The sequence below is a fragment of the Anas acuta genome, chromosome 17 (genome assembly GCF_963932015.1).
Source record: "Anas acuta chromosome 17, bAnaAcu1.1, whole genome shotgun sequence".
NCBI lineage: Eukaryota > Metazoa > Chordata > Aves > Anseriformes > Anatidae > Anas > Anas acuta.
The window spans coordinates 5265588-5281279 of record NC_088995.1 but is presented as its reverse complement, the minus strand read 5'-3'; the positions used below and the strand labels follow the sequence as shown (position 1 = coordinate 5281279).

General features: G+C 39.6%; 1 protein-coding gene across 14 annotated transcripts in view; it reads left to right on the top strand.

Moving 5' to 3' along the window:
- The window catches only part of MTMR3 (myotubularin related protein 3), a 78864-nt gene that overhangs the window by 50147 nt on the left and 13025 nt on the right, over positions 1-15692 (top strand). For all 14 annotated transcript variants that reach the window (XM_068654122.1, XM_068654121.1, XM_068654118.1 and 11 more), the window contains 7 exons: positions 1977-2090; positions 7861-8066; positions 8278-8409; positions 10450-10561; positions 11448-11643; positions 13243-13428; positions 14775-14945. In XM_068654122.1, coding sequence (XP_068510223.1) covers positions 1977-2090; positions 7861-8066; positions 8278-8409; positions 10450-10561; positions 11448-11643; positions 13243-13428; positions 14775-14945 — 1117 coding nt within the window. The remainder of the gene's footprint in view (positions 1-1976; positions 2091-7860; positions 8067-8277; positions 8410-10449; positions 10562-11447; positions 11644-13242; positions 13429-14774; positions 14946-15692) is intronic.

Here is a 15692-nt window from a genome sequence, read left to right as displayed (position 1 = left end):
TTATGTGGGCTGCTGGTTCACAGCCAAATACCTTCTCAAAACACCAATTTTGTTATAGCGGATTACTGGAACTTTTTTCCAAGTTCTGCAGTTCATAATAAGGGACAACTAGAATTATGAGTGTTTTTTGTTGTTGTTGTTTTGCTATTCTATAGCATAGATGTGCTTTTAAAATATTATTTAATGTTTTGTTAGCTGTTACAACTTCGTAGGCTTAGAAATACCAGATTTTGATGTGCTTGCTGTAAGACTCCTTAGAGAATAAACATTCCAATGCAAGAAAGGGAAGCCTTAAGAAGTTGGCAAAGAGTAGAGTTACATTGAAATTTTAAAAAGATTTTACGACACATCTTGTTCTCTAGCTTAAGACAAAGGCTTGTGGGGAAAAAAAATGTTGGTTTGGATGAGTCAAGCTCATAGACCCTGAAAATAAGAGTAAAACACTAATTCTGATCCTGAGAGCACGGATAAATATCCCCTCAGTCTACTGGGAGAGAGAAAGGTGTTCCTCCATTCATGGCTGGTAGGACAGTGTACTGCCTGACCCCGCTGCAGTTCAGTGCAAAAGCAGCAGTAACACTTCATAATGAAACGCGTTTCATTGCATTGCCTTTGGAGGATAATGACTTGCAGTTGGTGGCACTACAAGCAGAGTATTTGTCTTGTCTCTAAAATTGGAGGGAAGAAAAAAGAGCTATTCCTTACATATTTAATACTGGAGAAGAAGAAAGAAAACTTCAGTGTCATACTGTCATATGGAAGCAGAATGATACAAACGTACTCCTTTCCTTCTAGTGGCCAGCACTTGAGAAAAGATTATTTTTTCAGCATGATTGATAGATTTTTGTGAATAGTCTTAGAGATGTGCTCAAGCCTGTCCTCATGCAGTGATCTCTTTTTAAGTGCTCCTACTTCTTCCAACTTCGTTGTTAGAATATAGTTTCTTTTTTTTTTTAAGTAAGATAGAACAGGTATTAATATATTCTTTGAAGTTTTTAAGAATTTTCTCCGAGTAGTGTATTTATTTTTGAATGAACTGTAAAAAGTATTGTGGTCTACTGGCTGGAATGATGATCTAGTTAGAACTGGCAACACACAAAGTTAATTCTTGGTATTGTTGTTTCCCATTTCTTTTACTTGGGTTTTGCTAGACTTTTTTTTTTTTTTTTTTGAGTTCTGTTAGAATTTATATCCTTGACATTATGGCCTATTCTTAACATTTCCCCCAGGCCAATTAGTGAGGCAAAGAAAACTATTTTTGCACAGTCTCAGAACTGTGACATTCAATCCAGATGTGAAGTTGTGTTTATCTGTACAATAGGGTGATTCTGTACATTTTGTTGCACTTTTGCCCTGGGTATGAACTAGTTTATTATTCAGCAATATATTGCAGTCACTGCTGACTGCTTGCCCAGTTCTCTTTGGCAGTCGTGACTTTCTTGCTTGAATTGTGGAGCAGGAGACGGATCTAGTAGAACAAAGTTCCAGTTAACCAGTCAAACGTAAGCCAGAGCACTCAGATTCCTGCCTTCAGGGAGGGTTGATCAGCTAATGTAATTATTTACGCTTGTTCCTTGTCTTGAATCCAGTAGCCCAGGTGGCTCTTCTATGTTTTGTGCCCCAGAAATTGTGAGTGGTTTATTCTTTAGCATGGAGAGATGTGGAATATATTTTCTGTGGTCCAGTTTATTTCAGCTGGTGGAGTTAAAAATCACCTATATACAAGTTTCCCAAGAAAACACAAACATTAATTTTCTGATCCTGAAATGCACTTACGTGCCTTGCTGTTCATAGTGCTTTTTATATATGCTAAGGAGAAGCTTATTGACATACAATCAGACAGGGGCTATAACGAAATAGCTTGCTGGGATGAACAGCTGTCAGATTGCTAATACTGCTTTTGTTTGTGCTGTCTAGAAGGTGTGTAACTGCTCTGTATCTCCTGTATTCAACCTTTTGCACCACTTCTCTCACAGGCTCTGTGGCAGTTACCCACAGGAAATCATAGTTCCTGCCTGGATCACAGATAAAGAGCTGGAGAGCGTGGCAAGCTTTCGGTCCTGGAAGCGCATCCCTGCTGTTGTGTACAGGTGAGCAGGTGGAACAGCCTTCACCAGTCTGCCTGAGGTGTTCCAGCAAATAAAAGCTGAAATAATGTGGAACTGGGGATCTTGGCTTATCATGAAAGGTGTTGAGGCTCCTGTGGGCCACAGATGTCCGCTCACCAAGCCTGACAGACTTCACCAAAAGTGTTAAAGATATTTTATTTAAAGATATTTTAAAACTTTTTTTAAAAGATATTTTATCTTTAACACTTTGAGAACAGGACCATGGAACAAAATACAAAGCACCCTAATGGTTCAGGTAGCAAACAAGGATGACAAGGAGCCTTCACATGAGAAAAAGTTCAGGCTTGTGTTTAACTGACAACACAGTGTGACTTTGTCTCTACATTTGCTACTTGTGTACGTACATTGCTTTAGACCTATTGAAATCTCCAAGAGTATGTGATAAAGCAGCATGTACTGACACTTGTCAAGCTATGTGTGAAGTAAGACAGTGACTACACAGTCAGTCAGTGAATAACGGTTTGTATCTTCTCATTCCAAATATGTGTTGTGGGAGCACTCAGCTTTGCATGTCCTGCAAGTCATTCTTAGGGCAGCACCTGGGTTAAGATTATTATATTTTTAAAAAAATATGAAAATGAAAAAGTATAAGGTGAAGAAATGAACAGAAGTGAAAAAATGGTAAGTAGCATCTCTGGCTAGGTACTCCGGCTGTTTTTCTCTACTTCTCTTCTAGCCATTTGGAAGAACCACACAACAGAGAATTACAAACAAACCAATACTCAGATGGTGCAGTATAAGCAAGGACAAATCCTAAAATGATTTAAGAGAGATCTAAAACTCAATTTACAAGAGGTGTTAGCTTCATCTGCATATTGTAAATAGTTTTAATCAGGCAGTCTTTTCCTTAGAGTGAGTCCAGCTCTTCATAAGAAAATTGCTTTTCTGAGATACTATGTTTTGGCAGCTTCTTTAGTAAGAAATATATTTCAGAATTGTTTCTCAAATGTTCAGGGACCTGTTTTTAATACCTTGGCCACTTTTCTGGTGTGCTTATCCTCCCATAAGCATTTAAAATCACTTTAAAAATCAGATGACAAAGGGATTAAAAAGATAATGAATACTGATAATTCCATTAAGTCTGCCCAGTCATCCATTTGTTCTAAAGAGAGAGAGAGCAGGAGCTGTTCTCTGAGTAACAAGCTAAATTTAGAGATCAGTAAAGTTGACAAATTCACATGACCCAGGTCAGAGGAGCAAGTATACAAGAGTAGGCTATAAAGCATAGTTTACCTAGGATGATAAGAGTTAGTGCTCCATGCATGGAGAAGAAATCAGCTTGTGGCAGCAGACCATTGTCTTTGAATCATCCTTCTTTTTCTTCTTTTTCTCCCAAATAATAAAGCAGTTAGCATCGTCTCTAAATGTTCAGGAATTACCCCCATCCTCTGTTTGGCTCTGTGAAGGGAAAAATGCTTTCCAGCATATGCTAAATTTTTTAGACTTAAGGTAGTTATTATTTTGGTAATACATACATGTGTATGTGTGTCTGTGTGTGTATATATATATATATAAATATATATATATATATATAAACGTATATAGGAGAATGGCATAATTTATATATGGTTTTGTATCCAGCTTTGAACACTGCATTTCAGGCTACTTCGTGCCTTTGATGCAGTTGTCACATAATTGGGCAGAGTTAACACAGTTAACATGAGGAAGCATCAGCCTTCTTCATCACTATGCAGAAAAAGTCATAATTTTTGTATCATTCTTGGGTAAAGCTTCCATTCAAGGGGATTTATGGGGTAGTGATTTAAATGTTTGAAAGACCTCATTGACTGAAATTGTTTAATCCCTGGCATTTAATATTCTGCAGTTCTGATGAGACTACATGTGTTCAATTACCACATAGTATTTCACCTGTATCTTAAAAACAGTGGGAGAAAACTTGCTCTTTTTTGTATTCTTTTTCCTTTATCTTGACATTTAGGAATAGATTTTTAAGACATCCAGTTCATCATTCTGCATCTAATAAAATCCAAATCAGCTAGTGGTTGATGATCCGTGTGATTGGAAATCCATATATAGTTCTCTCTATATATACATATATATATATGTGACCATAAAATCTGCTTTTTTTCTTACTTTTGGAGGAGTAACAGACAAAAGCTCATTCAGCATTTTTATCCATTGAAGATCATTTGGGACTATTGATTTCGTTATTTATTGATCACATTTAAAAATCAGCTCTTACCGCTGTACCTCAGGGAAAAAAGTAATAATTTTTTAAATTTGTCCAATAACTAGTCTCAGGTATTTCTTTGAATGATGGGACAGAGAGGAGAGAGAGAGACACTTAGCTACAAACCCTTTTTGTTCTTGCAAAGCATTCAGAAGCTATGGCAGCATCCACAGTCTGAAAAGCTGAACAGGCTGAATTCAGAGGCAAAATTCAAAAATATTGAATTTTTGAATTTACAGGATTATTGTCCTGTCCTCCTAGGACTGCTGCTCCTGTTTTGTGATCAAGTTCCCAGAAAAATCTGACACCCGGCTTCTGCAGCTTTCTTCAGTGCATACCATTTTTGAAAACCTAGGCACATATTTAGGCAGATGAACCTGGCCTGTAAGGTAGTTTTTGTAGCTCACGTTTTAGTCCCTGAAAATCAGTGTTAGGGAGAAGCCTTCTGGAATTCAGAGGAAAGACTGCACAGAGAGCTTCATCTGCATTATATAAACGTTATCCTAAACTGATGAGAACCTACTTAAAAATGAACAGTGTTGAGGATGCTTTTTGCTCTCTCACACTGAAGGTTATTACCCATCCAGGCAGCATTTCTGCCAGCACAGAAGGCAAGGGTAAACAGAAATTTGCTGCGTACCGTACTTGCTGAATTATATTAGAATGAACTGCAGCAATAATTTTTTGGGTTGCAAGTACTAGTAGTTAAGTAATGCTATGCAGGGAGCTGTGCAAACCTTTATTACTGTTCCCTGTCTTGTAGTTGTAAGGACTTAGAGGATTTATGGTACTCGAGGGATTGCTTAACAGAGAGATTGAGCATATGCTGCGGTGTACTGCACATTGTACAGTTACAATGCTTTGTAATGATGAGCTTTGTAGTTATTCAATGAGTGATTTACTATCTAGAGGCTTCATGTTGTTTTGCCTCGAGAGGGTTAGGAAGTTTGCAGAGTTCAGTTAAATGTTCTTTTTATTCTTTTTTTTTATAGTTACTGAAATGCGAATGACACCATCTTATGCTCAGATCCATCTCTAGGGACATCAGAATTGCACTTAAACTATTTGCTATTTTTTGGTCCCAAGGCCAGTTCAGTTGGGATGAGTGTGATTCGTCAGACCTCCAACATTAACCTAAATAGATTTGTTTGATATCTGCAGAGGCGTATTCAGGCTGCACAGCTATCAATGAACTCGACTTCTGTCTAGTGATTCGTTATTAATCATGGTATAAATGGGAGGCAAGAACCTGGAGATGAAAATATAACTGTGTATGAACCCGTGAAAATGATTCTGCAGGTAGGCAGCAATGAAATCTGGGAGAACATATGGGAAAGTAAATGAGCTTATCGAGGTGTTCAGAAGAGATGTGTTCCAGGTACAATGATGGTTTGTTTTCTTTGTTGTTTGTGCCAGCATAGCAGGGAACTGGGTGGCCTTTCAGTGATTGACACGTATATTTTACTGAACTAATTTTGTATCAATAGAGCAGCCTCTGGGAGGCAATTCATTCCAACCAACACATTTTCCTTTGCGTGGAGTTGGCTGGCACCTCTTGTAAATGCCGTGGCATTCAGATCGCTTTGCCTTCGGTTTGGTTAATGCAGCGTGTCAGCTGCTTCCTTTCAGTGAAGGAATTTTATATGAAACCATTACAAAAGAGCTATGAAAAACACTTAAAATACACTATCAGGAAACATTTTATATTTCTGAGTTTTTGCAGCAGCAAGCCTTAACCTGCTGTTAGTGCTGCTTTTGGATGAACAGCTGGAGGCAGCTGCCACCGAAGTGACACCGCAGGGGTGGCTCTGCCGAGCACACGACAGGGTCTGACAGCACTGGCAGCAAATTCTAAACCAATTTCTGACACTGCCATAAGCATTTACTGGGGTGCTGAGAGAAAAAAGTAAGACTTAGAGGTTTGTGTGTGCCTTCTTCGAGGTCAGGACTGTCAAAGTCAATGTTTAAATTTGCTGAAAGGTTCAGCTCACCCTTACTGTCAATGCAATTAAACAACTCCTGGTTGATGTTAGGCTGGAACAATCATCCTGCCTGCACTCTGAAATAAAACTTGAGAATATTTTCCTTTCCTACAGAGTAACATTTAGGGAACAACAGTTGGCATGTACTTTTATGAATGTGCGGGTTGTATTTCTGAGGGGTTCCTGAGCAAGGGTGGCACTGCCTAAAGGCACCTTTGTGTAAAGCCGTGTGTCTGCAGGTTGGTTGGACAGAAAATAACAGTGTGGGGATGAGCAGTAGAAAAATTCAGATGGGATGTGGGGCAGGGAGCAGATCTTTCTTGGTGTCCCGTTCCTCAGCACCACTGACTCACCAAGCGGCTCGAGAGAAGTCGTGTCCTTGGTTTTCCTTTCCCTCTCCACCTACAGCTCCTCATGCTGACGGCTGGGCTCCCTTTCTTGCCGTGCCTGCGGTCCTCTGGATTCAAGGTGTTGCTGGGGAAGGTCAAGGAGAATGTTGTAAGCACTTCGGTGAACAGGGAATCGTGTTCTGCAGCAGTGCGATGGGTCAGCATGGAGGCAGTACGTGAGAATTAAGTGACAAGGTTTCGGTATTCTTTTTCGAAATAAGAGATTATAAGGGCAGGTTTCTGTATCTGTTTTTTCAGAGCATGTTTGCAGTGGTTGGATACTCTTCCGTTATTTTCAGGAAGGCTGTGGTACTTATTTTTTCCCCAATTATTTTTGGGAAATTTTTTTCAAAATTATTCAGCTTTTTTCCCCACTGGTGAGGATAGAAGACCATTCCTTTCCAACAGGCACTAATAGGAAAATTCAGAATGCGTTAAACTGCAGATGTTCAGCATCTTGAGAAACTGGCTCTTTTCTTTTAAGCTAGTGAAGTAATGCCTAAAATACAGTGCCTTCTAGATAAGGTTCTGCCAAGTGTTCAAGGACCACCTTCCAGGATTCACAGGTGATACTTGGCAAGGGATGCTCTCAGTGTACAAGGGCAAGGTTCTGACTTAGCGTTACACATCAGCAGACAGAAGGCTTGCCAAATTCTGCTAGTATTTGGTACCAAAATCACGGTGACATTCCTCACAGATTTAATTAATGGTACGGTTCGATTTCAAAACAAGCTCATCAAAAAGTGAATCTGTGTTTTTACTCCTTTCTTCTGGCTTTAAAATTAGCATGGGTTTAACTGTCCTTTTGCATTTAGCCTGCTGTACCACAGCAGCAGCCCTGACTTAGCCAGCAGGTGTTGAACACTCCTTTACAGCATCTGCTGTGCTGAAATGCTCCCCAGCTTTTACTGGTCGACAGGCAGGTAAGCATGAAGATGCTCTGTTCTCTCTGACTGACCTCAGCTTTGGCTTTTCCCTTTCAGTGACAGCCAGTGTCCTGGAGGGAAGCGCGTGGCATGCATTGCTGCTGAATCACAGGCTGGGGATAGCTGCTGAACTGTAGAATTAAAGTACTGGAGCGAACCATTTCATTTCTCACACCCTCTGTGTTTTCCATCCTGATCTTTCAAGTTATGCACTGCTGTTCTCTTTGTTCTTTACCTTTTCAGGCACCAGAGCAATGGGGCAGTTATTTCGCGCTGTGGACAACCCGAGGTCAGTTGGTGGGGCTGGAGGAATGCAGATGACGAGCACCTTGTCCAGTCGGTAGCCAAAGCCTGTGCCTCAGATTCGAGGTCCAACAGTAACAAACTAATGAATGGAAATTGTTCCAGAGATTTCTCCAATGGAGGAGACCTCTCTGATGTGGAATTTGGTAAGTTTGTCACAGATCTTTTTCTGTAAAAGGCAGAGCTTTTGGAAAAAGCTTAATCGCCTCTGTGTACTGTAACAGATTCAGTCCCTTTTGTTTAATGAGGCGTTCTTTGATTTCTGTGTGCATGTTGCATATACGCTGTGGGGCTTGGGTGTATCATTGTTGTAAGTGATGTCAGAAGTTCCCTTCAGTTGCATGTTCTCTTCCCCAGATTCCTCCATCTCTAATGCTTCAGGAGCAGAGAGTTTGGCAATACAGCCTCAGAAGCTTTTGATCTTAGATGCACGGTCCTACGCAGCAGCTGTGGCAAACAGAGCCAAAGGTGGAGGCTGTGAGTGCCCAGGTAAGCAGTGTTTCTTCTCATTTTTATACTAATTTAATCAAAAAGTTTTGCTCAAATATAATTACACTGATATACTTTGATACTGTGTATTCAGCAGACTGCATAGATGCAATTGCTATTCATCTATATGAAAGTTCTGAACCATTGCAGCTATCTCACAGCCCTTCAAAAGGACAGGGTTATCTGTTCCTTTGAGTTTGTTTCTCAGAGAATAAACCAGCTGGCAGCGTTGTTCAGTATATGGTGAACCGTGTGGAGTGTATTGATTATCTTTCTCTTGCTGAGTCAAATATACAAACTGGAGTGAGACAAACAGATCCAATATGCTAATGTCCGAAAAACCTGAACAAACTTTTAAAGCTGTCCCTTAGCTGTGAAGGACAGTCATAGTCTAGAATGGTTATGCAGAAGACAAATTTTCAGCAATTGTTTTAAAGCTGAAACATTTTTCAGCATTTATACTATAACCCAAAACAACTGAAATCCTGATTCATCTTGCATTTGTAATATATTCACATTTATCACTTTGTTCTTTGACACGTTTAAATTGTTGATGATATAAACAAGATATTATTTTATGGTCACTGTTGAATATGAATACAACCTGTTAAAATTCTATAGCTGGAGAATCTGAAAAGAATACCAGACAGAAAAATTGTCAATAAGATAACAAAATTTATTTCAGCCACATATTCCTGTTTTGCTCTTTACTGAAATTGCTTCACTTTGATAAATAGCCACCAGAAGGAAGAGATGAGTTTTCCATTTAACACCTCACAATGACTAAATAACTCATCATCATCACTGAGTAAAATTTCAAAACAGAAAAGCAAGGTATACAAGAAGTTTAATTTTTTTCATACTTATGGATTCTTGGACTCTTTGTAGAAAATTTCTGAACAGCTTAAGTGTCACCTTCAATAAATTTGACTTGCATTAAGTACATCCTTTTGGCTGATACATTTTCTCCAGGTATTGCCAAGTTTGCTTCTCTCAGTATAGGAAACAATCTCAGTTATGTCGTGTTTTATATAAAATATAATTCAGTAAAAAAGACAAAAAAATACTTAGATATTCTGATACTGTCAGTCACTTTGGACTAGAGTTATTTATATACCTTACAGGATGTTTCTGGTTTGGGCAGAATTTGTTGGGCATTTAAGAAATCAAATGATTCTTAAACGATTTTAAGAAATCAAATGATTTCTTAAAACAGATATTGTATTTTAAAAGAGTACTGGATTTTCTTTTACAAGCAGTTAATATCCAGTGTTCTAACTCCTGACTTCATTTCTGTTGTAGGAAAAGTCATTTTATTGCTATCATGCCATCATTTTTGTATAAAGAAGCACTGATACAGAACAAAGCTAGGTCTAGGAGTGACTAGTTAGTATTTTTCTGCAGCTTCTTGGGTTCTCCCTCTAACTAGAGGCCACTGTCTGTACTGAAACTGCTTCCCCAAGTTGCTTGAGTACATATGGCAACATCTGAAGGAAAACTCAGTAATTCTGTTTATCTTCTATTTTCCTTTGAGCATTCTCATGTATTGCTTGTTCCTTGTAATAGAAAAACTCAAAATAAAGCAGCTTTTTGGAGTAGTTAAGAAAGTGAAAAATATAACTTTTATAAAAATATACATTAGTTTACCAAACTACAGAGCATCCATAAATTACCAGTTAAATATTTTTATGCTTCTTAGTCTCTTACTAAATTTCTCAGTCTCTTGAAGAACATTCTGTCACCCCTAGCACAGCAATATCACTCTTCCCATAGGTTTGTGCTCTGCTTTTTGTAATGTGAAGCAAAACACTGAAAACAAATACAGAAACATTTTGCTGTTTCCTGTTTTGCATGTTTTGCTGTAATGCCTGGAATACCTGCTGAAGTCCAAGCGCTAGTTTTTCTTTACAGAATATTTGTAAACAGATCATTTCATCTGTCCACCACACCAGAGGTTTGTTTTTATGAAAAAGCTTCTTCTAGAAATTAAGCTAAGTGCAGTTTTCGGTTTCTTCCCTCTTTCTTGATATTTCCCTACAGAGTATTATCCAAACTGTGAAGTAGTGTTCATGGGAATGGCAAACATTCATTCTATCCGGAAGAGCTTTCAGTCCCTGCGTTTGCTCTGCACACAAATGCCAGATCCAGGAAAGTAAGTGGATGTTCGGTGTTTTTGGCATTTCTTACATCTTTCTGTAACCGCATTCTTTTGCTGCTGTTTTGTAAACTGAAATGCAGTGTTGTTTTTCCCTTATTGACTTTCCAGTGTAAAAATGCTAAGCTGTATTTTTCATTTCCATGGAATTTGAGCTAAAGGAAGTTGCTGGATTATTGTCACTGAAGAGAATTTAGAAAATGAGATCTGGGATTATAATTCAGCCCTGAATTTTGATCCCAGAATGTTACTACTTTCATGTCTGCTTCTGAGTGCAAGCACTTAGTCTAACCTGCTATTCCCAGATCTTTAATCTTTGCAGCCTGGCTCTCCTTCAAAAAAATTCTAGTGGCGTTCCATGTATTTCGTGCATTTATAGCATCCTTTCAGGGAACATAACCCTCCGGTGCTATGGGGTAATTAGCCTCTAGTTGGCCCACCACCTCAGGAGCCCCTGAGGTTGGGTCTTCATTAGGACACTGTAGTTCCACCAATCCTGTTTCTCATATCAGGTCTTTCTGCTTTGATTTTGTTGCTGATTGTCACTCAAATGGCCACCCTTACTGAGCTGAATCTGAAAACCTTCACGCTGCTCTGCTTCTTTAGATACCTACTGCACACCTTGGAAAGCCTGGCAATAGTTGAGATATGGGTGATATCAACGGCACCTCAGGTTGCCAACTTTCTTTGCAGCGGCTGCACGGCTTTGTTTCTTACAAATCCAGGAAAGCATAGATATAAATGAAAAACAGTCAAGAATGACATTCACAGGTTATTAAAATACAAATTGAATCATGGTTGTGCTTTGATTTGATGGATTCAGAGATCCAAACCTGGAAGCATTTTAAAAGAACAACAGTTGTCCTCGTTTCTTTTCCTCTAGTTGGTTATCAGCTCTGGAAAGTACCAAGTGGCTGCAGCACTTGTCTGTGCTTCTGAAGTCTGCGCTACTCGTGGTTCATGCTGTGGACCGAGACCAGCGACCTGTCTTGGTGCACTGCTCCGATGGCTGGGACCGAACCCCCCAGATAGTGGCGCTGGCCAAACTGCTGCTAGATCCATATTACAGGACCACAGAGGTTTGTAAACCATCGTTTAATGCATGAGGTGGTTATCGAATTTGGGTTCTTTTCCAATCTATAAAAAAATAATTACGTTTTTTTCCACTATAAGAAATTCTAAAGCTAGCAGGAGTTAACAGTAGTCTGTAGATACAGTTACATATACTTGTAAATAGAGTCTGTAATTCAAGAGCAAATTATATTTTTCCCTTTTCCAATAACTGCCTAGTCGTGGCCTATGTTTCTCTGTATTTAGTGTAGGGATATAGAATACAGAGTGCTTCTGGCACCATTGCAGTTTCTCAATCAACTATCGATACAAAGCTTTTCTCTTCTCTAGATTTCTCAGCTGCATATTTTTCCAGTTTTATTTTTTCATTGTCCTTCATTGCTTAGGTATAATTCAGTTGATTTTTCAGCCTGTTTTTTTTCTATCACTTTTCAGCATTGTGGGATATGTGATGGCTGGGTTCCATCTACCAGCCCACACGCAAAATGTCTTTGTTGTCTAGAACAGAAGCGTGTGTCTGAACACTGTGCTAAAAACTGCTGCTCAAAACCTCAGACGCATAAGTACCAGCAGTTTAAACTCTAGCAATGCCTTTTGAAGGAAACTGTGGAGTCTTCCTCAGATCCTTTTTCACAGTGGTTTTGGAAGTCAAGTGTTTATCAGGTTGAAACACCCTGCTCTGTCGTCAGCACAGAACCTCCTCGTAGTTCCTACTCAGTGTTGTCGTTCCTGTTCAAAGTGCAGGGTTTCTCTATACATGTCTTTTGCCTGCCTTCCTTGTCCCTACTGCATCAGAGGAAGCCATATACTGTAGCTGTCTACACAAGGATCAGAAATGTTTAGAAAAATGAGTCTTCATTGTCACATTTCAGGCTTTACAGCTATCAGCTCTTATTTTTTTTAAGTTACAACCATTGCCTCAATAAACATGCTCTACAATTTTTCTTTCCACTAAGAAGCAAGACCTTCCTAACACGTGGTAGGGTTTAGGTCCTGTAAGACTAGGTGTCACATCCAGGTGCTCAGCTAGACACTAGTTTTGAAATGTGCTTTGCCCTTTTAGTTTGCATGAGAAATCATGCAACTTGACCTTTATCAAACTTGTGGCTGTGCTACATCTGCTACACACACAAGCAAAGCAATTTCTGGGGGTGTGGATGTCCTGTCACGGATGAACTGTTTTCTTTTTTGACAAAAAGATCTGTCCATTATTTTCAAATGAGAACTTGAAGGTTTCCTCTCCTGTCTGAATGGTGGTTGCCATAATCCATGTTTTGATCAAGGTGAAGTTCCTACTTGCCCCTGCCTGGCCAAGACAGGGCTCATTGCCAGGTCTCCTCCCTTGCTAGTCACTAAGGACTTAACAACCTGCCCTATTGCCTTTCTTGTTTGTGTAAACTTGGGAATTAAATCCTGTCCTGAATTTATTGTGCAGCATTTCAGGGTGCAGAGGTGTTAGGTAAAGTAGAAAAGAAGTGATGGGGCTAATGCTGAGGGGGGATCAGAGGGAGTGAGGACCCAGCAATGATTCCCATGGATCTTGGATTGTCTTAGAAAATTGAACCAAAGAAAAAGAGAACTTTTAATCTTTTCTTTCATTTCTGCAGGGTTTCCAGGTGCTAGTGGAGACGGAGTGGCTGGATTTTGGCCACAAGTTTGCAGATCGCTGTGGCCATGGTGAGAATTCGGATGACCTAAATGAGCGCTGCCCAGTGTTTTTACAGTGGCTGGACTGCGTCCATCAGCTCCAGAGGCAGTTCCCTTGCTCTTTCGAGTTTAACGAAGCATTCCTTGTGAGTTGTGGCTTGAGAGATTGCTGTTTTATAGACTGCTTCTAAACCAGTACCCAGTACTAACAAACTAAATAGCCCTGAGGGGTTTCTGATTTTCCCATCTATCTGTGATATGCTGCAGCCTGATAAAGGAAATGGGAAAACTGCCCTGATACAACAGACAAAAGCTCTTGTATGTTTCCTGGAGCTTGACATCTGTTCACTCTTAAAACAGAAGTAGGAGCCTTCAGGATTTCTTTAAAACTTTAAATAAATAAATAAATACTAATTTAATAGTTTCACCTAGGAGGTGCTGAAAAAAGTTCAGTATAATGCATCCACACAACATTTTTTTTAAAAAAAGAAATGTTTACTGGTGATATAAACTTCCCCCTAGTTTGATCCCATTTTCAGTTGAAGGCAACTCCTCTGAAAACACCCCTGTTTTACCTTTCCATTTGGCTTTTGTGTTTCTGAGCTGAAAATGTGTTTAGCTGTGTTTATTTTCCTTGGAATTGGACAGCTCTCCTATTAGAAATTGGCCTCGGACTGTCAAAATCAGTTTTCAAGGCCAGAAAGCAGGTTTGTGGGAAAGTGGCAGTCCCTGACTGCAGAACCAGTAATCTGAAGACTGAAAGCTTTTATGGAGTGTCTGATCCACTGAGAGATTTAAAGCACGTTCCTGTGATTGTAGCCGCCTTGCATTACCACTTGCCAGCTCAGCCATGTAACAGAGTTTATGTCCGGTTCTAGCTTAGCTCAGTTGTGAAATAAGATATGTAAGCTTATAACTGGCTTCAGAGCTCGCTGCTGATCTACAGGAGCTACGTGTGAACATACCCGTGGTGGTCTTGCCACCTTCAAGCAAAACCCCTAGCTGTTAGTGCACAGTCTTGGGGACTGCTGGGACTATCAGGGTCATGTCAAGCTGTTTGGTCAGACCACAGAATAGAGCAACTAACGATCCAGATGTGTGTGCTGTGAGTTTATACCGACACAGAAATTAACACTTTTCCCTGCCGTTCTTTGCCTGCTGCATTAGTGTTTTATAACAGAGGTATTGGGATTCCTTGCCTGTCCTCCTGGTCTGTGAGGTTTGAACTGGCAAGACTTTTAAACTTGAGTATGAACAAGTATTCTGTCTTTATTTTGTATGCTTTTTCCTTGACTTTTTAGCTATGATTTTAAAAGATGCCTCTGTGCTTGAATCCTTTTGCAATTAAAAGACAAGCAGAAAACTTCAGGTATATTTGTATGTCAGCCTTTGGGAAGGGGTGTATTGCCCTGCGAAGGAAACATTTCTTGCTTCTTAAGCATTAAGCCTGATATCTTCTGCCATATGACTGTATTTGTATTGGTCTCTGCAGGTCAAATTGGTGCAGCACACCTACTCTTGCCTCTTTGGTACATTCCTGTGCAACAATGCGAAAGAGAGAGGAGAAAAACACACTCAGGAACGGACCTGTTCTGTCTGGTCTTTGCTGCGGGCAGCAAACAAAGCCTTCAAAAACCTGCTCTACTCCTCCCAGTCTGAATCTGTATGTATCCTCTAATCCCTACCACATGGGACAGTCCCTCAAAGGGCTTGCAAGTATGATGTTTTCAGAAGTGTGTGCCTTAAGGAGATATCCAAGCTGTAGCATCCTATATCCAAGATGTAGAATCCTGTGGGTTCACTGGCACCAGGAATGCAGCGTAGAGATGGTACACATTTCTGGAAATGCCTCAGCTCTCCTCCTTGATATTTAGAACTGGACGCTCTGTTCAGTCTTGTGTTTCAAGTCTTGCGTTAGGTCTGCTGATATTTGAGGAATGTCAAATGCAACCTCAGAAATGTCTCTATGCTGGAGACACATATTCTGTAACTAAATATTTTGCCTTTTTTTTTGGTAACAGAAAACATTTCTGTGTTTGACAAATAGACCTTTCTAGACAGCTAAGCTATGTCAGAGGAGTGCCATAAAATTGCGTACAGACCTAGACACTTTTTCTGTATTAAACCTAAATCTAAACAGAAAAAGTAACTAGGATTATTTACCATATCTGTGTTTCTCTTAATACTTTCACATTTTGAGTTTGGCTTATCCATAGTAATAGCTCACTGAAGCTTCCAGGAAGGGGCTTGCAGTTACCTTTTTTTGTGTATTTGATGAAGGGGCTTGTAAGGGATTTAGACAGAGATGCAATATGGTAGGCATGGAGTGTAAACAAACAGTCAATCATCAAAGGTCACCATGACTAGATGGCAAAGACTTTTATAAATATTTAAACGCTTTTTGTTTTTA